General features: G+C 43.3%; 1 protein-coding gene across 1 annotated transcript in view; it reads right to left on the reverse strand.

Moving 5' to 3' along the window:
* Positions 1–27,411, reverse strand: part of cdh23 (cadherin-related 23) — a 56,663-nt gene extending 29,252 nt beyond the window's left edge. Inside the window, exons 1-22 of the mRNA XM_079472996.1 lie at positions 27,283–27,411; positions 25,826–25,931; positions 25,454–25,581; positions 24,845–24,917; positions 23,447–23,563; positions 23,113–23,225; positions 22,581–22,688; positions 19,807–19,996; positions 19,314–19,459; positions 18,936–19,155; positions 17,582–17,734; positions 17,315–17,428; positions 16,316–16,464; positions 5,917–5,977; positions 5,426–5,571; positions 3,835–3,970; positions 2,578–2,966; positions 2,395–2,496; positions 1,934–2,083; positions 1,628–1,756; positions 604–732; positions 285–512 (exon numbers count right to left, since the gene is read on the reverse strand). Of these exons, the coding sequence (XP_079329122.1) occupies positions 285–512; positions 604–732; positions 1,628–1,756; positions 1,934–2,083; positions 2,395–2,496; positions 2,578–2,966; positions 3,835–3,970; positions 5,426–5,571; positions 5,917–5,977; positions 16,316–16,464; positions 17,315–17,428; positions 17,582–17,734; positions 18,936–19,155; positions 19,314–19,459; positions 19,807–19,996; positions 22,581–22,688; positions 23,113–23,225; positions 23,447–23,563; positions 24,845–24,917; positions 25,454–25,581; positions 25,826–25,931; positions 27,283–27,324 (3,129 nt within the window). The 5' untranslated portion in view covers positions 27,325–27,411. The remainder of the gene's footprint in view (positions 1–284; positions 513–603; positions 733–1,627; positions 1,757–1,933; positions 2,084–2,394; positions 2,497–2,577; positions 2,967–3,834; positions 3,971–5,425; positions 5,572–5,916; positions 5,978–16,315; positions 16,465–17,314; positions 17,429–17,581; positions 17,735–18,935; positions 19,156–19,313; positions 19,460–19,806; positions 19,997–22,580; positions 22,689–23,112; positions 23,226–23,446; positions 23,564–24,844; positions 24,918–25,453; positions 25,582–25,825; positions 25,932–27,282) is intronic.
* Between the last annotated feature and the right edge of the window lie 586 nt (positions 27,412–27,997).

A 27,997-nucleotide genomic window follows, 5' to 3' on the forward strand; every position in this document is an offset into this window, starting at 1 on the left:
AAGGCTCACAACAGCATTGAACATGTTTTTGCGAGTACAACTTCCTGTTTCAAAAGTAAGGCAGGTTGTGGTTTCCTGTTTTTCTTGCATGTTGAATTTTAAAGGAGCAAATACACTATATTAATGTGTTGTGTGAAAACAATCTGTCTAAATCTGTCAGCAAGAAGCTGTAGAACTGTGTGATGGTGGGCAGAGCTACTCAGTGTTTGGTCTTTAATATGGATATGTGTTTGTGATGGGATTTTAAGGAAGTGTGTGTGAACGCTCAAAACGCACAGACTTACAGATAAAGCCGGAGTTCCGTCATCCTCCACCGTCACGGCCAGCGTGTACTGCTGTTGTTTCTCTCTGTCAGGAGGTGAGGGCCGAGTCACTATCTCTCCTGTCATACGGTCCATTCTGAAGGTCAGGTCCTGGTTCCCGCCGGTGATGTAGTATGATAGCATGGCATTGGGTCCGATGTCACGGTCTGTCGCTATGACACGCAGCACTGACGTACCGCCCCCCACATTCTGGAATTTAATTGTTTTGGGAATAACACAAGTCACCGATACTATGAAACGATCCTAAAGCACCGAAGACATCATGTCATGTGATTCTGACCTCACTGATGCTGACGTTGTACCCGCGAGGGCTCTGCACGACGGGAGGGTTGTCATTCACGTCCATAATGTTAACCGTTAGCGAAAGATCAGTGAACCTCGCGGGAGAACCGTTATCCATCGCACGCACCTGATCCAAACAAACAACACACAGCATAACCGGGTGACACAAAAACACACAAATACCTCAAAGCCAATTATGCAAAACGTGCTGAATTTAACTTATAATTTAAGAAGGAAACGTGTGTGAAGTCACGCAACACACGGATCAACGGCAGCTATAATGAGGGATGAAAATGCTGCACGTGTAGGAGAGTTGGGGTAGATACAATATTAACCTATATTTTCATAGTCAAATCAACGTAAAGTAAATAAATAATAAAGATGCTGCCTGAACCCTGATGGAAACACATTTTTGTATAGTTGTATAATGAACTCTCCCGGTCAAAAGCGATGGACACTTTGGAAAAGGGATGGTGCTTTCTATTCAAATATATAGTTGAAGATTATTAAGCGTTCAGATGCAGAAATTATTTGTAAAACTTTTGATAGTTGCATAGTTGTAATTGGATGTTAAACTACAATTTGAAAAATTAAAAGATAAACTAAAATCAATGTATAGTTCATTGACATTTAGTTTTTTTAAACTTTCTTTTGTATTTTCAAATAAAACTCATACTTCCTGCTGTGGTGTGCCCAATAAATAACCTTAAAAGTCGAGCGCTTTCTCCATTTTGCATCACACGCTTTTATACTCGTTTTGACGGATTCATCTAACCCGAGGAGGCATTCAAAGTAAAAATTGCCCACTTTGGAACACTATAACGTTCACTCAATTCTGTATGTGATCTTGGATCACAATGCATTCTGGGATGGTCTTATCTGTATGCAATATTGCTTTAACACGTAGAACACGGTCAATGAAGTATGTTAACGGGAAGGAACATCTGAGGCATGTAAGGCCTTAAAATACTGACACTACGGTTTACAGAGCCGAGACCAGTAGGATCTGAGTTGTTTCTTACTTTAAGCAGGTAACGGTCCACAGCTTCACGGTCCAGAGGGGCGTTTACGTAAACCTCTCCGTACGTGTTGTTGGCTGTGTTGATTTTGAACACATCTTGCATGTTACCCGCAATCAGGGTGAAATTAACCTAAAGCACAAGATTATTATTATTAGCCCGTAGATTCAAATCTTTATTTTCGTTCACGTTTCCAGTGAATTGCTTTATTTGTAATGCAAAAGAAACAACCCCACGCAAACCACATCCCTCGTGTCACACATACAAAATAACATAATTGTCTTTTTCTAGATTCTTTGCATCGCTCACCAGTCCATTCCTTCCAGCATCTCTGTCGCGGGCCAGCACCACCGCCACTCTCTGACCGATGGGCGTGTCCTCTGGAATATTCACAGACAAATCAGAAGTGATGTCAAACTCGGGGCTGTTGTCATTCTCGTCAAGAATGGTGATTGACACCTGTCAAAGGAACAGAGCATTTATACAACTATTCTCTTTCTGGAATATCAACATGCGTTGCATGACGACATGTATCGGTAATATAGGTGTTGCTTACTCACCTTCTACAAATGTACATCAGGCAGGAGAGAAAATAGAGAAAATAAGAGACATGATTTAATCAAACATTTATATTGGTCATATCGAGCATCTTTTCACATACTAAGAGTTTTTTGCTGTTTTATAGAATGATGCCATATTGTTGTGTTTATATAATGTCTGATTTTATGTCCATGACTATTAAACAGAAAAGAGTGAAAGCTCAGTATTACCACAGTAGAATCTCTCTTGGGTCCACCATCATCCGCCACAATAGTAAGGGTGTATGAATCGCCCTTCTCTCTATCCAACAGTCCCGTCACCGTAATACGGCCCTGCGGAGGACACGCAATTCTTCTTTATATACACACCAAAAGCAAACAAAAACAACTCAAGCACAACGTTTGTTTCCTCACTGTGACGCTGTCAATCTTAAAGAGGGCCAGAGCAGCGGGTGACGTGTCCGGGTCAAAGCGGTACGTCAGCTGGTTCAGGTTATCGGCCGACTGCGCCTTCACCTGGACCACCTCTGTTCCCGTGGCGATATTCTCCCTCAGTGACACCTCGTAACCAGACGACAGGAACGCCACAGCCTCGTCCAGCTCGTTGAGTAACGTGACGTAGACGGCGCAGTAACCGCGGTAAAACGGGGGTGACTGATCTGTGGCTGACACGTTTATTAGGTAGCTGGTCTTGGTCTCGTAGTCCAGGTAATCTACGGTAGTTACCAGACCCGTACTCATGTCGACCTCAAATTTACGGTCGGAACCCGAGATCAGAGCATACGCCACAGCGCCACCGTTCCCTAGAGAGAGAGATAAAGAGTGAAAAGAGAGGTCTTTAAAGGGATAGTTCACCTAAAAATTAAATTCATTTCATTGACAACCATAGTAGGAAAACAATCGTCTTTTGCATTTACACAACGTTTTTTTTTGTCCTACTATGGCATTCTTTCAAATATATTTTTCTGTGTACTCGAAGGTTAGACAAAATTTTTACTTTTGGGTGAAATTATCGCTTTAAATACTGCACCTACTAGTAATAGCTACTTTAAGCCACTTATCACAACTTTTTCATTTTTAATCATTTACTTTCACATCCTAATGTCATTTCAAACCTGTATGAGTTTCTTTTTTCTGCAGAACACAAAAGAAGATATTTTGAAGAATGTCTGTAACCAAATGACCTTTGGCCCCATCGACTGCTATAGCATGTATATAACATCTGTGACATTTCACAAAATATCTTCTTTTGTGAAAAAAAACCATACAGGTTTTGAATGACATGAAAGTAAACAAATAACAGATTTTTTTTCATTTTAGATGAACCAGCACACTGAGGCCTGCAGAAATCCTGAAGTTTGAAAGCCTACATGAGGAAGTGAAACAGGGAAGCAGTTACGTACGCAAGCAGAAGTGAAGAACAAATGCTGTGATATTATTTTGAATCGAGTGGGAATGGAAAAACACACAGACATTTACAAAGGTCCACAAGAGAGGAAATGATCCAAAGACGAGCGTTCTTTTGTGATGTTTGGTCTATCGCTTGGTGATGTTTGGTGCCGCATGATTTCTTTCTATATTTACCTCGCAATGTTACATAAACAGCCATTCAGAGAGTAGATGGATTACACGATTTATGATTAATTTGGATGTGACGTGTGTGATGTGTACCTGTGTCGGGGTCCGTAGCTCTGACCACCACAACAGAGGTTCCGATCCCGGCAGTCTCTCTGAGGCCCAGACGATTGTACTGTGACTGTGTGAAGACGGGACGCTCATCGTTCACGTCCTCCACATACACAATCACCTACAAACACAAAAGGATTTATTACAGTCGTTATACAATCTGATAAACAACACACACAACTACACAACCATTCAGTGCAAGCTTTTGAACATTCATAAATGCTAGAATAAATATGATCCTGGACCACACAACCCCTCATTAAGGTAAATTTTCCGAAACTGAGATTTACGCATAATCTGGAATCTGAATAAATAAGATTTCCATTGACGTTTGGTTTGTTAGGATAGGACAATATTTAGCCGAGATACAACTATTTGAGAATCAAATATTGAGAAAGGTTGTCCACTAGAGTTGCTGGAGCCAGCCGTTGCTAAGAAACAGGTTTGTTTTAACGCTCTCTATTGGTTTCAGGGTTTGGTTAAAGGGAGAACCCAATTGCAAGGCAGCGGGGTGAAGGGGTTAACAAACAGACTTTAATAAATACAAAACAAACACCCACGATGGGGAAAAACACTAATCAAACTAAATATCCAAAACCGAAAACAACCACTTCCCACATGGGGGGCAAAAATAACTGGGTAATCTTAACAATACATACAGAAGACCGGCACATGAACAAGGAACTTCTAGATACAGGGCAGGAAACATGTACAACGAACGAGCACAAGACAATAGACAAGAGGGCATTAAATAGGGAGACTAACAAAGGAGATAACAATGGGCAGGTGTGGGTAATGAGACACAGGAGGAAAGCTATACTAGGAACGAGAGGGGCGGGGCCAAATGACGAGACTGGAGAGAACGCATATTATGTCCTGATTGACAATAATATGTTTCTCTCCACATAAAACACGTGGGTCTGTCATGATTCTGCCCCTAGACCAGAAAATCAAGACAAGAGAAGGCAGAATCATGACAATTGGCTTACCGCTGAAATGACGTTGTGGAGAGTAGATGAACCCGAAAGCAGAAATTTGGAGCTTTACATAGATATCAAACTTGAGGGTAATTCCCAAAGAGCAGGCAGCAGCAAGCGAAGTTTGTAGGCGGCATGTTTCCGGCCATTTTTGTTCACGATTTTGCTGCATCCACTCACAAAAATAAAGTTTTGATAAATCTATGATTGGAAATTCCCAAAATATCTCCATGAAACATGATCTTTACTTAATATCCTGATCATTTTTGGCATCGTTTTGACCCATACAGTGTATTGTTGTCCGACTCATGCTACTTATGTTTGGTTTTGTGGTCCAGGGTCATAAAAATAAAACTATAAATATTATATTAAGACAAAGTTCTCCGTTCAATACGAAACCACAAAAGTTTCTACTGTACTACTACGTCATTCCTAGAAAGTAAATCGTTTTATACGACACACAGTTCAAACTCGCCGCTCTGATTGGATGTTCAGAATAGTTAACATAGACATGTTTGACCACATATTCTACAGTATATAGTAAATATGAGTCAACTAATGCATGACGCATAAGCACAAGCATCAACACACACACCCACCCTGACAGAGCTGCGCATGCTGCCCTGGTCACTGTTGAAGCCCTCCACCTCCAGCACATGTGAGCTTTGAGTCTCTCGGTCCAGAGCTTTATCACCTCTGCTTATGAGTCCAGACAGACGGTCCATGTTAAACTGACCGCTGTTTCCTACAGAGAGCACACAACACTCACAAAATAACACATACAGGCCACAACACAATTCATACAGTCATTGCATGGGCCATGATTTATGTTTAGCCATTTAGAGCTTCTTAACGTTAATGTCAAAGGCCTATGATCTCACAAAACCATGACTATGATCTAAGACCAAAAATATAAAGTGCTAAAAGCGAAATAAAATACTATTCTCAAGTTGAATATTTTGCCTATAAACGTAATTTTGAAAATAAATCATTTTAAGATACCTATTCTTCTCTTTTTGTAACAAAAAGAAAAACAATGTTGTGTTTAAAGTACAATGAACATCCGGAAACAAGAAGTCAAACTTGTTACCCGAGAGAATTCTGTAGAGAACTCTTCCATTCTCTCCTGCGTCAGCGTCTGTGGCCTGAACCTGCAGACATACACACACATGCTAACATGGTCAGAGTGAAAGTAACACCTTACACAATGCCTAAAGGTGTAAACAATATTCAACAAAACTGTTTTTCACTGCTTCATACGGCTCAAACAGAACCCATGTCATGTTGGCACATCTAATTGCAGTCTGTTGTTTAAATGACCTGATCTACCTGAACGTAACAACCTGTGCATTACATTTACATTTAGTCATTTAGCAGACGCTTTTATCCAAAGCGACTTACAAAGAGTTCTATATTTCATAAATGATGTATGTATTAAACAATGAGACTGTATTACAAGTGATAAGATCATGAGAGACCTTATTATTCCAATCATACACAAAATCATTTATTAAGCATAACTTCATTAAACCGCGCATGCACAATTTTGCTAGTCATGTCAGTCTGACATCACAATTTAAAGAGTTGCTGGCTTAAAAAAGTATGAAATGTGACCCAGATTGTGAGGCTAAAGTCTCAAAATCTAACTTGAGATGATGAGCATCAAAGTTTGATTTTAACCATTCATTTCGCTATATTTTAATCTTTGACATGGCCTTAGTCAGTCAATATCAATGTTATACAGTTTACTTTATGTAAAACACAAAAACACGACTTTAGCTGAGGTTCTACGGAATGAGTCACAAAGGATATCTATTTAAATCATAAATGATTGAAGTCATTTCAACTCACTTCAATTAAAATTGCATTAAAGCGACTTACATTTCTGGATCTCATATACGTATACGTGTAGATATAAAAGCTCAAATTGCTCAAATTCTTTTTATAAATCGTTTTGAGTCAAGAAAGCAACCTGCAATTTTATGTTTTGACCAAAGGTGGCGATATAGAGGCACAAGTTACGAATTGCAGATCGAAATGTCGTAAAGATCAAAATAAACAGTTGCAAGTAAAACAACTAAATTTTACCCATGATTATAGAATTGGAGGTCATGTGTGCAGTCTTTTACTTTTAGCTTCTTCAAACATGAGCATTTTTGCTGTTCTGTTTGGTGCCACCGCAGAGATGACGCAGTCCACTTCTTAACAGTTGTCATGACAACACTGGCATAACTTATAGAGGCCAAAGTTCCCCTATAACACTTCAACAATCACAGAAATCTCAGACACATTCATCAACAATTGAATATATTTGCGCACATAAACGTATCATGTTGAAGCAGTAAAACCTTTTCCTGCGCACTGAATTAATTCATATATTAGTCAAACCCTGACAGCCACACACACTGAGTAAGACGGCCCCTCCTCGAGACTCATTAGCTTTATAAAAAGATGTTGAGAGTAGAAGAAAGCAGTAGGAGACGAGGGGGACGGGGGGATTTCTTAGAAACAGATGAATAGGGAAAGCACATCGGAGCATACCATCCCAAAACCTGAGGGGGTTAAAACTGCTGTCGGAAAGTTTGGATAAAAAGTGTGAGCCCAGTGACCGATAACCTCACGAAACACATCACTACTGTCACAAAAAAACATTTGTTATACTTAAATACTTTGATAAAACATCATTTCAGACTTTCTGGATATGTTTTGAAGCCCTGTCCTCCAGCCGCCTGTCTCTCTCTCTCTCTCTATCAGTGTCCTGTCTGTCTCTCCATCTTGGTGACATTGTGATTAGAAACCAGGGAACTTTCGGAGGACTCACACACCACATGCGTCACTAGAGGTAAAGATTCTTCAATATCTGTCTGAAGTTGGTTGCTATATTTTTAGCGTGATAAGATGGTCATTCGTTGGGTTCACCAGCTACCATTTAGCAAAAAACTGGAACAGCCTTTGACTAACTTGGAGTAGCAACCATATACCATGTGCCAAAACATTGTAATCTTTTGTTTTTATTACGTGAAAAAGAGTGACCCGGATAGTCTTTAAAAATATGTTGTGGGTCGTGAACGACCTCATTTTTATACATTTGTGATTTAAAACCATGAAAAGGGGTCTGGATCCAATCTGTTAAACAATACATTTTGTGGTTTTTTTTTTTAAATCTCTATAAATAAGTAAATGGATGTTAATGCATTTATAACAAGCAAACAAAAAGCACGGTCCTTGGGAAAATAATGCATTAAAATAAAAAAGTGCATGAATGCATTTGCGCCGCACCCCGGTAACTAATGAAGTGTTTCTCCAACAATATTTCTCGTCTGAATGGCCTATTCAGTCTGTTTGTGGCATTTAAAATGAGGAATAATTTCATGTCTCAATGTGTTTCGCTAAAGTGTTAGTCACACACTTTGTGCATTCAGAATTTCACATGCTGACATTTAAGAGCACCAAGGCAGAGTAATTGGTGACTGGGGTGCGAGGCTGCGTGTGTATGTGTGTGTTTGATATGGATTGTGGGCTGTTTTAACCCAACCAATTCCACCTAAAAAAAAATGAAAACCATCTAGCCAAATGTCTCATCTGGCTGCTTGCTTAGTGAGGCATAAATGTTTCAAATGCCAGCGTATGGCTGTGACTCTGTTATGGGGGTTTAAAAACACACACCAACGATGACTCTGACACTCCTGCAGAGAAAAAAAGCTGAGTTTGTAGAGATGAGAGGTGTAGGTGTGACGTTCCACCAACCACACGCCGCTGATGTGTGCACCCGGAGGAACATTTTAATGCTCTCAGAGGTTGCACTTTCATAGCTCATGGGACGTAATACAGCGGGTACAGTTACTGCGGTAGTTACTTTAGGTGTCAACTTCATCTATAGATAGATATTTTTGGTACCAACTTCATCTCAGATGTTTCTCTAAGCTCTGCGTTAGAAATCACAACAGAAATAAATGAAGATTGCACAGAGTAAAAAATATGGCAAGATGAGCTCGGTTTCAGACATTGTTGAGATCTGAAGCTCACACCTGTCTGTTGGTTGAACACAGAGAAAGATATTTGAACGAATGCTGGTAACCAACAAGTTCTTGGACCCCACTGGCTCCCATAGTAGGAAAAATCGCAATGGTCATCAAAAGTGTCCCAAAACTGTCCTACATACTTCCAAATATCTTCCTACTATGGTAGTAAATGGGGTCCAAGAACTGTTTGCTTGCAGCAATTCTTTCAAAAAGCTTATTGACTAAATGATTTTATGGTTATTTTTGGGTGAACTGTTCCTTTAAGAGATAACATTTGTGATTAGTCTCTTCTATGGGTACACACACACAAGCGCACTTCCACCACATCCTGCCATCACTCACACCGTGCACAAAGTGCAAACGAATTTTTTCTTTTGACACCTACACCTTAACCATTACAAATGCACAGTACCTAACCCACATTTAAAGGTGATGTGTGTCATTTTTAGGGGGATCTATTGACAGAAATGCAATATGATAAACATAACTATGTCTTCAGAGGAGTATAAAGACCTTACATAATGAAGCGTTATGTTTATATTATCTTAAAATGAGCTGTTTCTATATTCATACACCACAGGTCCCTTTGCATGGAATTCACCATGTTGTTTCTACAGTAGCCCTAAATGGACAAACTGCTGTTTCGTAAATATGTTATCTCTTCCAGCAAACGACATCTTTGTCCCGTGTCAGCCACCGTAGTACTTAAAAAGGGAGGGTGTTGGAGTGACCCGTTGGTTGCAATTTTGCAACCTCACCACCAGATGTCATTACGTTTTATCCACTGGACCTTAAAACTCCTCTTTCCATTTCCACAGATCCTGTACCAACATGGACGTCTTCCCCAACCAGTCTCATCCTTCCTCCAATCTCTCACTTCCCATCTCCCCAACTTCTGCGCCTCTGGATCTCTACTACCCCCTCCCGACCATCATCGTCATCGCGTGTCTCTTCGTGCTGTTCACGGGCTGCGTGATCTTTCTCGCCGTGGGCTGTTCTCCCGGAGGATCCTGGGGTGTGGACGGAGACTGTGGCCTGGGAGACGGCCTCTCGTGTGGACACGCTCTGTCCAGCGAGCCCCAGTTGAAGTTCTGGAAGCGTTTGGGTTCGATGAGGCAGTCGTTCTCTTCCACACCGACGTTCAGGCGACCTGTTCAGCCACGTGCGGCCCAGTGCAGAAAGCAATCGGGGTTGGCGGTACCGGCGGGGTCGAAGAGAAATGACTCGCATACGTATATCACTATACCCTCTCTGCTGCAGTACGCAACAGAGATATAAACTGTTCCCCTAAACGTAGTGAGACACCTTTCTGTCTACTGCCTACATAGACAGAGTCCGACTTTAACTGGAAATTGAAAAGCAGGCCCAGACGGTTTCTGCACACCTGACAATTGAAGTTGAATGGAATGTATAGTCAAATGAATCATATTTTTATCAATACATTTCAATACTTAAAGAAATCCTAAAAATGAACATTCTCTCATCATTAGCCGACATTTGGCTCCCATTGATTTTACGAAATTAAAACAATAGATTAAAATAGGCTTTAAATGAGTTGTCTCAACAACAACAACGTCTTAAAATGCTGTCTAGGTTGGCAGCTTAGGCACACGCTATCGGCACCGATAATGATCAAGCGGTGTACAGGAAGTCCTCATTACATTCGACCTCAACTTCAATCGAAACAAGAATTGACTTAACAATAGACCCCTACGTTTGACCGCAGCTCGATAAACAGCTGGACGTTCGCAAGCTCTGTGTGCAGAGAACAAGAAAGCCACAGAACCGATTCTGCTGACTTGGACATATTGTGGCTTTTGTAACGTCGTCATGGTTGCCCTTTCACGTCATTCGCTGACAACCTAGAGATTGCCAGCACATTAAAGAGAAGATCAAGCACATCAAGAGAAGATACACTACAGATGCCCAACAACCCACACTACCAAACGTTTAGCTCCTTGTGTTTTCCCATAACTTATGACAAATCAATTTTTTTATCATTTTTCATGACGTTGCTTGTCATTCTTTATTCATGACAACTTCATTTTACTCGTAATGACACACAAGTTGCATTGGTGTTTTATTTTGTGATGTATATCTGTGAAACGGCTTGTGAAATGTAGGGCGGGAATTGATTTTGTCTGATTGGATCCTAAGAAGCCTGGTCATTGGACTGTCACTATAGTCACTCACAAGAAGATATTTAGAAAAATGTTGGTAAACTTAAAATTGTTGGTCCTCATTGACTTACTATAGAAGTCAATGGCCACCATTTTTCTAAATATCTTCTAGTGTTTTCATACAGTTTTGTCTTTTCAGGTTTGAAATGGCATTAGGGTTTGTAAATAATGACATCATTTTAGTTTAGTTTTTTAACTGTTCCTTTAAAATCACCATGATATTAAAATACTCAGTTCTTACTTTTTGTGAAATGTAGCGTTTTTTTACAACTTAAATCAAACACATTAACCTCCCCTTCGTCTCCAAACATGTTGACATTGAAATGACAAAACGATGAGTCGATTATGACCGAATTTTCATATTGAAGGTGAACTATTCCTTTAACAGGTAAACTGTGATTCCCTTTCTGTCGGTCTCTCGACGTTGTGTCGAAGCCGACAGATGGGGTTCGCCCTTGAGAACCAATCATCTCTGACTATTTTGAAAAGGCCAATGAAATTGGCGAATGAAATTTGCATGCCGGGCTCCGCCCCCGGATATCCGGGTATAAAAGGGGAGCCGGCGTGCTCATTCATTCACCTTTTGTGCTTCGGAGCCTTCGCATCTGATGACATTCTTCGAATTGCCGGTTTCTACGACGCGGTGCAGCGGAGATTCCCCTGGGCATCCTGGCAGTTCCTGAGGTATTTTTCTAAAAGAGCAATTTCCTCAGCGTGGCATTGCCCGCTGATCTCTTGGGTGCAGTACACTCATCGAGGACGGGGACGGACACGGTGGTTGCCGCAAGTGTTCGGGGGTCCGATCGCTGTGGCAGCCTCGTGGATTCGTCCTGCCCGCACGGCGCGCGGATGGCTATTCAGACGTTGCGTCACTGCGCGCGGATGGCTAGTCAGACGTTGCGTCACTGCGGGCGGACGGCTATTCAGACGTTGCGTCACGTTGGCTACGTTCTGTCAAGAGCAAGCCACCACCTCGTTTGCTTCCCGTTCTGTGACCGCAGCGGCTACGGCCCTGCCGTCAGCGGCGGCGAGCAGCGAGGGTGATGTGGGGATTATCGTGAGCGTTAATCCGTCAGCCGGTCGGCTCGCGGACCGCTCGCGCCCCGTCTCGCTTGTTTAGCAGGTCCCCAAGGATGGTCCTAAGCCATCTTATTCCTCAGCCACGCGCTCGGACACGAGCCGTGGAGATGAGGTGTCTCTTGCAACATCGGAGCGCGACCTGCTGGCATCAGACTCTGGCGATTCCCTGAAGCTCCCTCCCTCGGGAGGTCGAGCACAGGTGAGAGCAGACGTCAAGATGTCAGCCATGCTCGCTCGGACCGCCGTGAGCGTCGGGTTGCGGTGCAGCCCTGGTGCTCGCGGCTGGGTACTCGCACATTGGGCCCGGCTCAAGTGCCAAGTTTTACCGAGCTGCATAAGGAGTTCAGTAAGACCTGGAGCGTCCCTTTCGGCGCGCTTCCGTCTAGCTGACTCTATCGCCCTCTCTTCCCTCGGGGCGGGGAGGCAGCTAGGGACTATGTCAATGCACCCTGGGTGGAGCATGCAGTCGCGGGTATCCGCAGACGGCGGCCACCTGGGGGGCTTGACCTAGACTCACCGTCCAGGGCATGTAAGGTCTCAACATCTCTGGTGTTGAGGCTGGCAGTGCCGTGGACCAAGCTGCCTCCACTCTTACGCATGGCCTTCCTGCAGGCCAGGGCGCTAAAGAGAGCCCCACGGGGTAAGACCGACCCAAGTAGTGCCGCCGCCGACTGGCCCTCCGGGGACCGCGGTGGCAGCGCAGGCTGGGTCGGACGATGTCCACATCAGTGGCCCGGAAAGATGCCTCGGACCCAATCTTGCGCAGGGGGGCGATGTCGAGAAAGGCCACTTTCCCGACTCCCCTCTCGCAAGGTCGGCTGATTGGTGGCGCTGTCAAGGACTGCTCCAGCAGCCTTTTGACAGTGTAGAAACAGACCGGCCTGCTGTGACCCGGCCGCCTTTCGGCCGTCGAGGTCTCGCACGTGGTCTGCCCCCAGCAGCCCTGGCCTTCTCCAGCGTCGACTCCGGTTCTGGTGCCCCCGCAGGTGGCCCCCCGGAGGAAGACGTTGAGAGGAGGACCACCTAGAGAGATTGAACCATCGGGCCCGACCCAGCCTGGGTTGCTGGATGGTCGGACTGGGGCGGTCCCTGCCGCGTCCCAAACACCTTCTGGGCCCCTTCGGGGGCCTAGTGCCCGCCTTCTCACAAGGAGAGGTCTCTCTCTGGGTCCCACTTGCAGCCGCTCTCACCCTCTGAAAGATGGTGTTCGGCAACTCGACGTTGCGTCGTGGCGGCACGCAATGACGAGTATAAAGCAGCCCTCAGCACTCTCGCTTCGACGGTGCGTCGAGCTGCGCCATCGCCTGGCAGGTGATTTAGCGGAGCCGTTCCCCCCGGGGAGAACAGCACTGCTAGTCATTGAACCAACCCCCGCGGGTTGATGAAGTAGATCGCAGCCCCCCCTGTGAGGTCTCTGGGTGCTTGGTTAGCATTTCAAACCATCACGGTGGCTGGGAGTGTGGTCCGTCTCGGCATTCGATCCAGCTCGCCAGACCTCCGCCGGACTTCAGGCATCCTCTTACCTCAGCAGAGGCAGGGATGTTCCTGTGCTCCAGGCCGGGGCTGCCACCCCTCTGGCGAAGGCGATCGAACCGTCCCCTCGGCCGAGATGTCCAGTGGCTTCGACAGCCGCACTTCATCATCCCCAAAACCAGGGGTCGCTGCATACCTTGAGCAGCACCTTGCAAGGGTGCCGTTCGGGAGGCGCAGAAGCGCGTCCTGGTGTCTGTCAGACGCCAGGAGTGGTTCATGACAACTGACCGCATACTCTCATGTACAGTTTCCCTCGGCACTGTCGAGGGGCTGGCATGTCAGTAACGGGTCAGCCGGGAAAAAGAGAGCAGCTCTCCCTGGCGCGGAGCTCCCCCTTTTCCTGGTAGAGAACTCAACACTGTCTCCATGACGGTGTGCTCGCTCACGAGCACGCACAGTCAGTGCTGAGCTGCTTGAACTTTCAGGCAGCAGCCAGCGGTCCCCTGAAATCAGTTTCAGAGGCTCCTGGGCATGGTGTCCTCGGGGGTGGCCTGTCCCCCTCGGGTTGACGCACATGGGACCGCGACAGCACTGACTACAGAGATGAGTTCCCTGGAGAGCGTGGCGCACTGGCAGTAGGCGTATCGTCATTACGCCTGCTGCCGTCGCATCCTAACCCCGAGCAGGTCTTGAGGCCGGTCGTGGAACGACAGACGCCTCCCTACGGGGTGCGGGTGCGGTGTGCAATGGGCGCGCAGTGTCGGGTCGCTGGACGGGCCCCCGCCTGCGTCGGCAGATCACTGCCTTCAAGTTGCTAGCTGTCCTGCTTGCACTGATGAGGCTCCGGCCTCTCGTGCAGAGCCAGCATACTGGCCCGGACAGCACGACCGGCGTAGCGTACTAAACCTCAGGGTGGCACTCGCTCGCTGCAGTCATCGCAACTCGCCCAAAACGCCTCCTCCCGTGGAGACAGCAGGTGGCAAAGCCCCTGCAGGTCACAGGCCCACCGGGTGTCCTGAACCAGACAGCCAAGCGCTCTCTCGTCAGTTGACACCCCGTGGGAAGTGATGACTCCACCCCTGCGGGCTGGCCTGGGTGTGGTTTGGGCGGGCACAGGGGGACCTGTCGCCTCCCTGAACACCACCCAGTACCGCTGGGCATTCCTTGGACGAGGACCCCCTCGACACGGAGGCCCTAGCGCGCAGCCTCCAGTGGAGACAGCAGGTGGCAAAGCCCCTGCAGGTCACATAACCACCGGGTGTCCTGAACCAGACAGCCAAGCGCTCTCTCATCAGTTGACACCTCGTGCGAAGTGACGACTCCACCACTGCGGCCGGCTTGGGTGTGGTTTGGGCGGGCACAGGTGGACCTGTTGCCTCCCTGAACACCCCCCAGTGCCGCTGGGCACTCCCTGGTCGAGGCTCCCCCCTCGACACGGAGGCCCTAGCGCGCAGCTGGCCGCGGGACAAGCGGAACTACGCTTCCCCCCAGTGAGCTTCATTGCGCAGGTCCTGTGCAAGGTCTGGGAAGGGAGTATCAAGTGCTGCTAGTTGCGCCTTACGGGCCCAACTACACTTGGTCCTCGGAGCTGATACTCCTGACGACAACTCCCCCTGGCCAAATCCCCTGACGAAGGGCCTACTCGCAGGGGATGGACACGTTGTGGCGTTCGAGCCGGACCTCTGGGTCTGGCTCCTGGATGGGACGAGGAGTTCCTGGATGACCTACCCCCCTCAGTGGTGGAGACTGTCACTCAGGCAAGGGCCATGCCCACAAGGCTGGATGCCTTTAAGTGGCGCCCCTTCTCGTCCTGGTGCTCTTCTCGAGGAGAAGACCCGCGGAATTGCTCGCTCAGGAACGTGCTGTCCTATTGCAGGAGAGGCTGGGGAGTAACCCCCCACTAGGGTGGTTCCGTCTGAGATGTCGTCATGAGATGGTTCCCCGCGTGGCAACCCATGACCTCCCCAGGTGGACATCCACCTTGCGGCATTCCGCACATACCTCCCATGAGTTCTCCCCTATTTGGTGAGACCATGTTGGTGTCTCCACTGTATTCCCACCTAGGGTGGGAAGTGGTCTCCGTAGCGCACGTCCTCATTGAAGGAACAGCGCTTACCCAGTAGCCCTACGACTGGATGGCCCTCGCCAATGGGGCCGTCTGAGTTGGCAGAGGGCAGGGGCTACTCATCTTTGCCAAAAGCTCTGGGAGCCCCTGCCTGCCCACTGGAAGGTTACAAATTTCGCGATAGCGCTCACGTGTGGCTCGCCCAGGCCGGTCAACGTCGCTTCGCTAGAGATTGTGACGCGGCTAGTGCCGTGGCGTTTTCCATAGGAACCCCATCTGTCGGCTTCGACACAACGTCGAGAGACCGACAGAAAGGGAACGTCTCGGTTACGTATGTAACCTCTGTTCCCTGATGGAGGGAACAAGACGTTGTGTCCTTCTTGCCACGACAATAGCCGTCCGCTGCAGCAGTCACGAGATGCTCTCAGGCTCCTCAGCACAAAAGGTGAATGAATGAGCACGCCGGCTCCCCTTTTATACCCGGATATCCGGGGGCGGAGCCCGGCATGCAAATTTCATTCGCCAATTTCATTGGCCTTTTCAAAATAGTCAGAGATGATTGGTTCTCAAGGGCGAACCCCATCTGTCGGCTTCGACACAACGTCTTGTTCCCTCCATCAGGGAACAGAGGTTACATACGTAACCGAGACGTTATACGTGCATGTGTACCTGTAATATACTAGTTTCCTTTGGGATGTTCTCCAGGACGGTGGTTTCATAGCTATTCTGAAGGAATATGGGCCGGTTGTCATTGACGTCCCGCACTTCCACATACACTGTAGCTGTCCCTGTTCTCCTGCTACCAGCTGGACCATTATCTACAGAAAAACCAACCATCAATCAATCAGAAACAAAAAAGTTACTGTATTAATCAATGTGCCGTTCCATCAAATCTGTATTTTAATACTATATTGAAAAACAGCAACATTTCTATATTGTTTTGAGACCAGAGTGCAACAAAAAGTATACAACACATGGGCCTGCTGAAAAGGATGCGTCTCTTTGAAACACTCAACTCTGACAGCTTCAGTGGACAGATATTTCTTTATGTTTTTGCATAATGTCGGTAAAACTGACCGTTGTCGAACCGATGTTCTACTGTACAGTTAGCAAGTTTCATGTCTTTTGTTCTTACATATGCTAATAAAATAAATGCAACTTCAACGTTCACTTTAATATCTGTTCATCTGCAAACAATTTAAGAGCTTTTGCCAACCACATATTGGTTGTTATCTGTGTCAAAGATCATTAGCATAATATATCAAAAGAGGATAATGGCTTGCAACATTAGTTAACATCTATGAAACAAACCATTTTTTGCTGCGTTTATTTGTCTTGGTAATTTATTATCTTGGTTTATTTAGTCATAACAGATAGCTGAATGTAGTTTATTATTCAATCACATTACAAACCTTATTGTAAAGTGTAACCAAATTAAACTTTTCTGTATGTTGGTGCATGAAACATCATCGATCTGACATCATGTGTACGTCCAAAATCTGAGTGATTGTTTCTTTACTCTTATTAAATTGCTACTAGCGCATAAGCATTTCTGAATGCATCACAAATCTAACAGGAAACCACAAAGCTTCACATTTCACTCATTGTCATTCAGACAGGAAGCTGCAGGAGATCATACGTGTGCATACAAGCGTGTATTCAACTCACCAATCGCTTCAATCACGAGCCGGTACGAGGCCTGCGTTTCCCGATCCAAACCCACAACGGTGCGGACCACGCCAGTCCGAAAACCCACGCTGAACTTACCATCTTGATTCCCGTCTGTTAGGACACACAAGCGCAGATCATAGGATGGGATCTAATCATTTTGTTGTCTAATTCACTGCCTACATGAAGTTGGTTTCAAAGCATTCATGAGTCAGGAAAACAAATGACAATACTTCTAATTCCAGCCGAGACATTTGGAGCTCTGACCTGTGATGAAATAACTGAGCTCTGCGTTTAGACCCCCGTCATTATCCGAACAGTTCAGTCTGACCAGCACGTAATCGCGCGGCACGCTCTCTTCCAAAGATATGTTGTAGACGTTGGGGAAAAACGTTGGCGTCTCATCATTCACGTCCAAAACTGCAAATAAATGAAAGAGAGAGAGAAACAGATATAAGGATACAATTTACTCACTCTTATGTTGTTTCAATCTGCGACTTTCTGTTGAACAAAACGGTTTTTCGTTCAAATAATGAAAGTGAGGACAGGGCATTTAAAGCCAAAATGACAAAAGAATGCATCATAAAAATACCATAAAAGGGACCAAATGACCAAATGAAAAGAAATCACATGATGGGTATCTGTAAAGAAAACACCAAAATGTGGTCAAACATCAATGCAGTGAGCATCTTAACCGCGGCAATAGATCATCGAGACAGATAGTCTGCGCGGATTACATGAATGAAAAATAATCCGTTAACTTTGTCATCCTTTGTCAAGAGTTACATTCTATAATCACGCTCTTATTCATGTAAAGGCCTTGAAATTTAAGCGTGATTTGAAACAGTGGCTTTGATGCCTTCAGTATAGATAGAAAGCTTCTAGCTGTGGGATGCGGCGCAGTCTGATGTTTACAGTCACGGGCTAAAGGCTGCGTCAGTGAATCTCTGGCAGACGGCGCACCAGTATTAAGTTCTATTTCATGCTTGAATGAACAAAAACACACAAGATTATACAGAAAGCCCACTTTGTCGAGCATTTTCGTATTCACAGATTTCAACGTGTTAAATAAAATCCTAAATTAATGCAAAGACTTGTGGAAATGGGAAGGCGCGTCAGATCTGCGTAGAGCGGCAGCTTTTAAAGGGGCCGCAATCTTTAACCTGCTGCTGTGACTTGTGTCCTTCGATGTTGATCCAAGAACAAATGAAAAGATCAATTCAATGTGTTTTGTAGTTTTAATTCTGTATTTAATTTAGAATTTAGCATTAAAGACTGTAAAGTGTTCGAGAACTTATTTCAATTTCCTGATATTGGTCATGGTAGCTCTCAGTTAGACTGTACTTCAATGTTAAACGGCTATAATTCATGTTAAAATAAAGAAAGTACTAATATCAGAATGTTGGCTTTCATTCATAAAATGATGTTGTTAAAGAAATCTGTTCATTTCGAGATTAAATATGAAATTATAAGAATGTAAAAGTATATTTAAAAACATGAATGTTATGTGCGATTAATTGCGAATAATCACAGAAAAATGTGTGACTAATCGGATAAAAAATTTTGACAGCACTAATTCGTACACAAGCAAATAAAACCAAAGAACCGATTAGTTATGTACCCGTGATAGTGAGAGTACTTGTGGACGTTCGTGGAAACTGTCCTGCGTCGTTCGCGATGATCCTCAAATAATACTGGCCGATCTGCTCACGGTCCAGCACTGCCGTGGAGTAAAGGATTCCAGTAGTGATGTTGAGCCTGAAGTCCAGCCGTGGCATCCCCATCTGAAGCGTCATAGTAACCGCTCCATTCTCACCCTCATCAGGGTCCTGCACCTGCACCTGTGAGAGGAAAACAGCAGGGGGCAGCAGATCACCAAATGCCCTACTAGACTGCAAACAAAACATCTCGCTAACATTAAAGTACTTGTATCTTCTGTTGAAAAGTTAATCTGTATATTGTGTTTCTCTGTGGAGATTTCAACCAATCATTTACTAACTCTGAAGACAGACGATCCAATAGGAAGTCCCTCCGGGACTTCGGCGACGAATGGGAGGTTGAGAAAGGCGGGGTCATTGTCATTGAGATCCAGAAGGTTGACGTACACTGTAGCGCTCGCTGAAGAGCGCAGTGGAGGAGACCCACCTGATGGGGGCAGCAAAACAATAAGAATACTTACATACTTCCAAAACAGAACGGACTTTGATCATTATAACCACTGAGCCTTTTCGAAAAAGTATACCTTGTTTTTTAGTTTAGTTTTTAAGTATGCATACTCGGATATACAGTTTTTTTAGTAGTTATCTAAGGAGGCGTCATAGTTAAGAAAGCTTTACCTTTGGGATAGTACCAACATAGACAGCTCACTAGATTTAAGAACAACTGAATGTAATACTCAAGTAAGAAAACAAACAGAAAAACGATATAACTGTCTTTATTATGACCCCAGACAAAGAGAACGATGCATTATGGGACAGGTCAGAATGACTTACGGTCCGTAGCCGAGACAACGATGGTCCTCATAAGTTGTGCGGCTCTGGTGTCTCGACTCTCTCTGTCCAGGACGGCCCCGCTGGTGCGGATCTTACCGGTGCCTCGATTGATGGTGTAGAATGGGTTCTCTGGATTTATAGAGTACACCACTGTCCCATTATCACCATAATCAGGGTCCACTGCCAAAACCTGTGCAGAGAAAAGAAAAAGAGAGCATAAAAGAGAGAGGAAAATGAGTCCATGGGCACCAGCGGGAATCCTGTGGTGCAACAGAATTAAATCACAAATTCCCTGCTGAACGGCATGAAGGGAGATTTATGCAGGGGGCGGCGCGGCCGTCTAAAACTCCGGCAGTATTTTTAAAGGGCCAATCAATTATTCACTGTGCTAAAGGAGAAGCATTAAAATCATTTAATTGGTCATTAGAGAACAAAGGTTCGGCAGGTCTTTCATTATTAAAATATGAAGTGCCCGACGTCTCTGTTCTCCATTGATTAGAGAAAGTGATGTACAGCGCAGGTCTAATGTAAAGTTGATCTAATTGATTTGAACGTTGAGGACAATATTTCTACCTCACACGCAAATGCGCGTTTACTGACAATAGAAACAGAACATATGCCCACTAGAATGAAAAAAAACATTTATAATAAGTGATGCATTTACAACACGAGTTGACGGGGCAAGGCAGTGGGAAACATAACCACGTATGACTGGTAAACACAAACAAACTAGAAAGATGTGAGCGCAAGCACACAGTACACAATTGTTTAAGCAATACAGTAATTGAGAAGCTTTATTTCGGCATTAAGAGTCTGCATAGAACAGATGTTGTGACTATTTCAGATTCTGATTAAAGATTCTGGAGACATTCATTTTTGTGGGGACTTTAAAACCCCCTGAATGCTTTTTCGTTGTAAAAATACAATGTACAGTGATCTTTGTTTGATTTTGTGAATTAAGTCACACATTCATTTTGTCACACATTCTTAGAGACATTTTGATTTAAAATTCCCCACTTTACACTAAACACATTCCTGTATACATATATTTAGCTTTAAACCATTAAAATATCTTCTTAAATTTATACTCTTTTCCTAAACCCCTAACAACTTGTAAGTGCAGAATAATAACTATATTACATTCAATATATTTTAATCTTATAAGGGTACACAGATACCTAGTATAAAGTGGGACAAAATCTTCTGTAATTTAAATAATCCATCAATTCATATTCGTCTCCTTTGTTCTTTTTCATCTCTTTCTCTCTCTCCCGCTCTCTCAGTGCATTGTCCAGCCGGGTCATCAAGTATGCACTTGACTCAAGGCTACACTGAATAAGTCATCTTAAACCTCTTAAAGAAGTTCAGCAGTGGCTTGTTCATAAATGGACAATCTGCAGCGTGCTTAGCGAATAACTCCCAACCAAACAGCCATTACATGAAGAAAATAATGTTCTGCGATTCCTGAGGCCCGTCAACCCTTAACCTAAAAGAGCTGATTTCCCAACAGACAAATTCAAATACGGTTAACCCAGACTTTAGAAATATCAAAAGGTCTACGAGTGATATACGGATATACTGACTGAAGCTAGAGATGGTGTGACTGAAATCAACATATGAATGAATTGAACTGAGTAAAACATCTCAAGGACACAGAGGTGAGCGGCCACTTTGAATTCAGCTGCCAGACTCCGGCTGATCAAAGGCGGGGACAGAGGGGTTTTCTCCAGCCGAGGAGGAGATGGAAACTTCCTCCTCTGGGTACAGAAGGGACTTGACTGAAAGAAAACTATAAGACGTTATGACTCATAAAATCAATATCACAAACTGTGTTTTCTTGCTGACCTCAGAATCAAGCCTCTATTCCAGATTTAAGACTTTTCTGTATCTATTATTTGATCAGTTGTATTAAACATACAACTAAAGTAAATGATTGTATATTTTCAGTGTTCCCCCATACCCTGGATGTACAGTGAATAACAACTTAAAATGCCTCCGGGTTTTCAAGCAATGCTTATGAAATATAGAAACTTGTATATTCTGTAGAACCTCAGAACGTGTGGAGTTAAATGTAAATGAACTTTAATGTGTTTTTGCCCTTTCGGCATCACAGCTGCATTGTCATCTTATGTAACAGAGTAGAGATTCTACAATTGTTTTTATTCTTTATAGATATATCAACAGCATGTGGAAAGTGATAAATAATAACAGAACTGTAATTTTGAATTATAAAAAAAAAGAACAATACAAAAAAATATTAAGCCTGTCGCAATAAGAGTTTAAGTAGTCGATTTTCACGGGCCAAAGAATTAATGATAATGATATGATTACTAAATTTACGGAGATATATTAAAACGATTTCGTTTAACAATTTTCTGTCGTTTATGGTGAATTACATATAATGTATATAATGTAAAATAAAAGTGTAGGGAGGCAGAGAGAGAGAGAGAGAGAGAGAGAGAGAGAGAGAGAGAGAGAGAGAGAGAGAGAGAGAGAGAGAGTTTGTACCACTGTAGCTCTTAGAATCTTAAATGAAAGGTAAATGATTTATGATATTACCATATGCATAGAATAAACACAGTATTGATAACAATGATTTTTAATATTACGCTTATTGTCAATACCTCTACAAGACCCCTTTAACTATAAATCTATATAAGATATAAGCTTGAGACCACCAGATAAAAATTAAAGCAATATTAGAAGGTCCAAAGGAAAGTTCAAAAGTATATGAAGTTTGTTTAAGGGGTTAAACTGCAAATCAGTGCACTTACCGAAATGACATCTGTGTCAATGGGACTCATCTCCACAACGTTTGCTTGATACGGCTCATCTCGCCACACGGGGGCGTTATCATTTATGTCCAGTATAGTGATGTTCACCTGCGGGGACAGATACAGGTCATACCAACATCATATTTATTTTTTCACAACGGAGTAAAGCAATGAGACTTTTATGGTCCTTAACTCTCTTACCACGACTTTTCTCATTCAAGAGCTACGTAAATGTTGCTCTTTTCTTCACACTGTTTAACTTGAAAACACATTGAAATAAAGTCATATAGATTCCTTTATATGATATTTTGAAAGTCATTTCGGAGCCAGACAGATCTTATCCTCATTCGCGTTGATGAATAAGAGTGGCTATTCTTCAACAAAGTCGCAAAAGAAAGTCATTGGCGTTTGAATAAATGATGACAGACTTCATTTTTGAGTGAACTACTCCTTTAATTTGATCTGAAAGAGACACCGAGTCTTGGTTTTCTCATGCTCGGACGTCTGTCTAGTGGATCAAATCAGCGGTTACCGTAGCGATGCCAGTCTTCTGCAGTGGCCCCACCCCTCCATCCACGGCTCGCACGATCAGAATATATTCAGATTTCATCTCGCGATCCAGCAGAGCTGTGGTGGTGAGCTCTCCTACACACACACATACACGCATACACATAAACCCGTCACAGTCTGCAGCAGTTCTGCATCATAAATTAAACTCTGAATATCTTCCAAAGATTCGCTGGCAACTCACTGGCACAACGGCAGGCACATTTATCAATCATGACAAGGATGACCAAAAACAGACTACTAAATATACATGTTAAGAAGTGTTTACAGAATCGGTGTGACTGTGTGTTGTGTTGCACCTGAGCGAGTGTTTAGTCTGAACTGTGAGCTTCCCTGTAGGGAATAGATGAGGGAAGCCTGACCAAACTCCCGGGATGCGTCCAGATCCGTGGCGTTCACAAACAACACCGTCGCTCCTGACACAGAAAGAGAGAGATTTAGAGTTTAGAGTATAATATATTACTGCCAATTCCCTGATTTCTACTTTTCTCTAAACTGAGTTTATATCCACTTTAACTGGAATTTAACAATCATTGTCAATTGAATTGTTAATGCCACAGAACTCAAGAGACAGAAGACGAGACTTAAGATGTAAACATCATCAGGTAATGATCGTCTCAGAAAGACGGAAGGGAAAAGCACACAGTAGACAGGCAAAGTGTTTAGATGTCTTTAGACAGAAACTGGTCAATATGTGTGATGTGCGTCAATGGTTACTGATTTGAGAATTATCCGAGTTTGATGGAGTGTGATTAGAACCTACACACAAAACTGAGCAGATATATGACAGATGCAGAGAAAACCAAATGTTTTTTCATAATTGGATGAGAATCTATTTATGTGGAATTTACATTTATGCATTTGGCACGCTTTTATCCAAAGTGACTTATAGTGCATTTAGTAAATACAGTATGTGACTTTTTGTTTTTGTTCAATTGTTTGTGTGTTTCCTGGGACCGAACCCATGACCTTTGCGTTGTAAGCAAAATAACCTACCAAGTGAGACACAGGAGCAAATCTTTAACATCTTTAACCTTTCCACCCAAATTGATTGAACAAATATATATATAATATTTATTATAATTATGATGTTTATTAAAACATTAATCTTCTATTACATAACCATTTTACATAAAATACATGGCATATACATGATTATATAATATGTCAAATTATAAATAATTTACGTAAAACCCGCCTACCTCACTACATCTTGCTTATCTGTCACGTGTGTACAAGAATCCACATGCAATGCAATTGCAGTTTAAAGGCAACCGTACGCTCAAAATAGACAAGAAATAAATGTGTCTATGCAGTCTGCACTAACATTTATGTTTTTCATAACATTCACTGATGCAAGAAACCTTAAAAACTTCTACTTCAGGGTAATTCTTTCGCTGGGAATTGCGTTCAACTCTTAAGGTTTAAAAACAAACCCCAATGGGAAATGTGTCCTGCAAGCACTCTGTGGTTCTGCTTTTAAGCGGTCAGAACTACAAACCACAACTCTGTCTTAACTCTGGGAAAACAGCACTTGTTCTGACAAAACATACATTAGTGCGAAACAGAAACATTGCACAGCTGACCGATCGCTGTAAATCATCACTGACAGCTATTGAGTTGTGTTAGTGTGAGGTTTTGTGCACTGTGGATGCTGATAAATTCTTCCACATCTCATGGCGTAACCGTAAACATACCTGCGTTGATATTCTCAAGTATGTTGATGATGTAAGACGGAAGACTGAACTCGGGAGGGTTGTCGTTCTCGTCCTGTGAAAGGAGGGAGGGTGTCAGCATTTTAGGGAGTGTACTGTATAAAAAGCCTTGAAATATATTAACTCATTAATTTTCCACAGGGAACAAAACGCTCTTAGTTTGTAATTGGATGAATTGATGGAATGCTTTCGGCTTTTAATGGAAACTCACAGGCTGTGGCGATGTGAAATTATTAAATGTACAAACTTGCATTCAGTGTAACACTGGGTAATAACACACACACACACACACACACACACACACAGACACACAGTCTAAGCTGGATGTGTCAAATCCCTGCTGTTTTTCCAGCTGAAATGTGACTAATCGTCACCGTTATAAAGGAGCAGAGAAATGTCAGAGAGAAATTATCCGTGGATTAAACGTCACAGTCACTGTACTTGAGAGAAAAACACTGAATCTAAAATAAACACGCAGATCACAATCTCAAACTATTGTCTCATGGGACAAGCTTGTGTGGTTTAATTCGTTTAGACATTGAAGGTCCAGTGTATGACATTTAGCGGCACAGACTTTACAATATCACTCACAAAGAGCTCAATGGTGATGGGCACAGTGCTGTTCAGGGGTGGGTTCCCTCCATCCTTGGCCATCAGTGTCAGATAGATCATTCCCCCGGGCACCAGCTCATAATCCAGAGGACGATTCACGGTGATGACTGAAACACAAATAACATTTAAACCAAATACATAACAGCACACTGCTTACTAGACAGCCATCGGTAGTCCATTTATATAACACCAGATCTTTTCCGAAGGTATTTTCACGCTTTAAGGTGTTAAACCTAAAATCGGATTGCTCGCCGAAACACTTGCGTTACTGAGATACGGTTTAGTGTGACCTATGAACTGCCTAAAACAACCCGTGTATTCGTCTTATCAGAGAGAATGTGTGATTCAGACCTGCATAGCCCTCGATCACACTGATGCTGAAATACGACATGAACTGAGAGGCGTAGACGATGGAGTACGTCAAGATGTTATTGGGAGGAGAGTCCTCATCCATCGCCTGAGAGAGAAACACAACGTTTGTTACACATGGATATATACTGATAATATGGCGTAACAGTCTGAATCTGAATAAACGGCCGGACCGGACAAACAGTTCTTGGCCACTATTGGTACCATGGTAGGAAAAAAGGCTTTAAAATGGCTTTGCTCTGTTGAACTCAAACGAAGATATCTTGAAGGATTTAGGAAAGAAAATAGTTCTGGGGAACTTTTGACTAACATTGTATTTATTCCTAATATGGTAGTTAATGGTGGCCAAGAAATGTTTGGTTACGAGCATTCTTCCAAATATCTTTCTTTGTATTCATCAGAACAAAGACAGATACCGATTTGGAACAACTCAATTTTTGGGGGAACTGTCCCATTAATGTCATATTTATCATATGGCATCAGAAGGTATAAATATAGCACACAAAACATATACACTTGCTTTACAGCCGTCTGCAATCTTTCTTTCGTGTTCGGCGACAGTCAGTCAGTCAGACAAGTTTGGAACAACATGATGGGGAGTGAATTATAGGTTTTCTTTTTGAAGCGGATGGAGAAACTTTATTCTTTGAATGTCGGTCTTGCAAAGAGTTGCAATTTGTACTTTTGAGACGATATCAAAATGACTCATTGTATACAGACGTGCGGATTTATGCCAGCTTGCAAAAGTTTAGAACTGGGAGACACACACAGGTATGTCGCCACCTACTGGCCAGGCAACTCAGAGCAGCATCAGCTGTCAAACTGTCAAGATTGCATAGCTGCATGGCTGACATGAGTTCTGCTGTATCCAAACACAGAAAAAACTAAACACAAGGTCATGACACAGTCCAGACACATGTACAGCCAGCAACAAAGCAGGGAAAGACTGTCTAGGAACTCATAAAGAGAGAGATCTGTCTTGAAATTGTAGAAGAATACGTAATATACTCCATATCACTCACTTATGTCCAATGGAGAATCCAAAAAGGTAAAAATGTGACATACAGGCATGTATTTTTGAGAGAGTTCCCAGATAGCACAGGTACGTCTGTAAAGTGTCTGCTAAACATCTGTAAAAACATCCTGTGAACGTCTTAGAAAAGGCTGTTTACATACATTCCAAATCATAAACATCTTGCTGACATCTTCTAGATGTCTATATGACATCTGACAGGAGACAATCCCAGAGACGTGTTGCAGCAAACATTCAAAATACGTTTTGCAGATGTAATCCAGACATCAAAAGGACGGCCAGATATACATGTGCTATCAGGGGTAATTTATCAGTGTCGCCAACTCTTCTTCTCTCTGATTTTCATTCACGGCCCTCATGGTGGTTTATTTTTCTTGTCTTTTTAAGAATCCTACAGCCCTCTTACCCGTGCTCGAATGACCTGCTGCGCAGCCTGTTCGTTCTCCATCAGTGAACCCACGTACGTGTCTTTCTGGAAGACCGGCGCATTGTCATTTACGTCCACCACGTTTATCCGGAGGCGACCCGTAGTCTCCTCCCCCTCCTCCATCACGGGCCAATACCGTTAGAGTAAAGCGCCGCATGAGCTCGTAATCCAACCGACCTCTAAGAGTCACCCAGCCCGTCTCAAGATCCAATGAAAACCTGGGGGAGGAGTTTACAGGTGGAACTCATCTTCAATTAACCAATGAGAAACAAGATGTTTTCGACTACTTTTATAGCGAATGTTTTGATAAAGTAAAGTGCTATTACTTCTTTTTATGCTATTTGAATACAAAATGTATACTGTATTTTCAATTTCAGCTATTGTCGAGCAATCGTTTTTTTTTTTTTGTAAACCAAAGAATAAATAGAGAATGTTCAACATAGTGAGTTTGGCATATTTTGACTTCTTTGCCATTATACAGGACATACTTTGCATTAGGCAGTGCATTCTTACAAACATTAATTTTTTAGTAAATCTTAAAAAAAAATCAATCTAAAGGACAAGGCAAGACATGCAAATGCACCGGGAAGCGGATTAAATGAATCAAATGAAATTAATGAATTAGACAGAATGTTGTATCAGTGTGAAAGGTCACAGTATGTTAATGAAGGAAAATCTCACTGGTCTGGCTCAT

Source organism: Barbatula barbatula, assembly GCF_947034865.1.
Source record: "Barbatula barbatula genome assembly, chromosome: 14".
In the NCBI taxonomy this organism is placed as follows: Eukaryota; Metazoa; Chordata; class Actinopteri; order Cypriniformes; family Nemacheilidae; genus Barbatula; species Barbatula barbatula.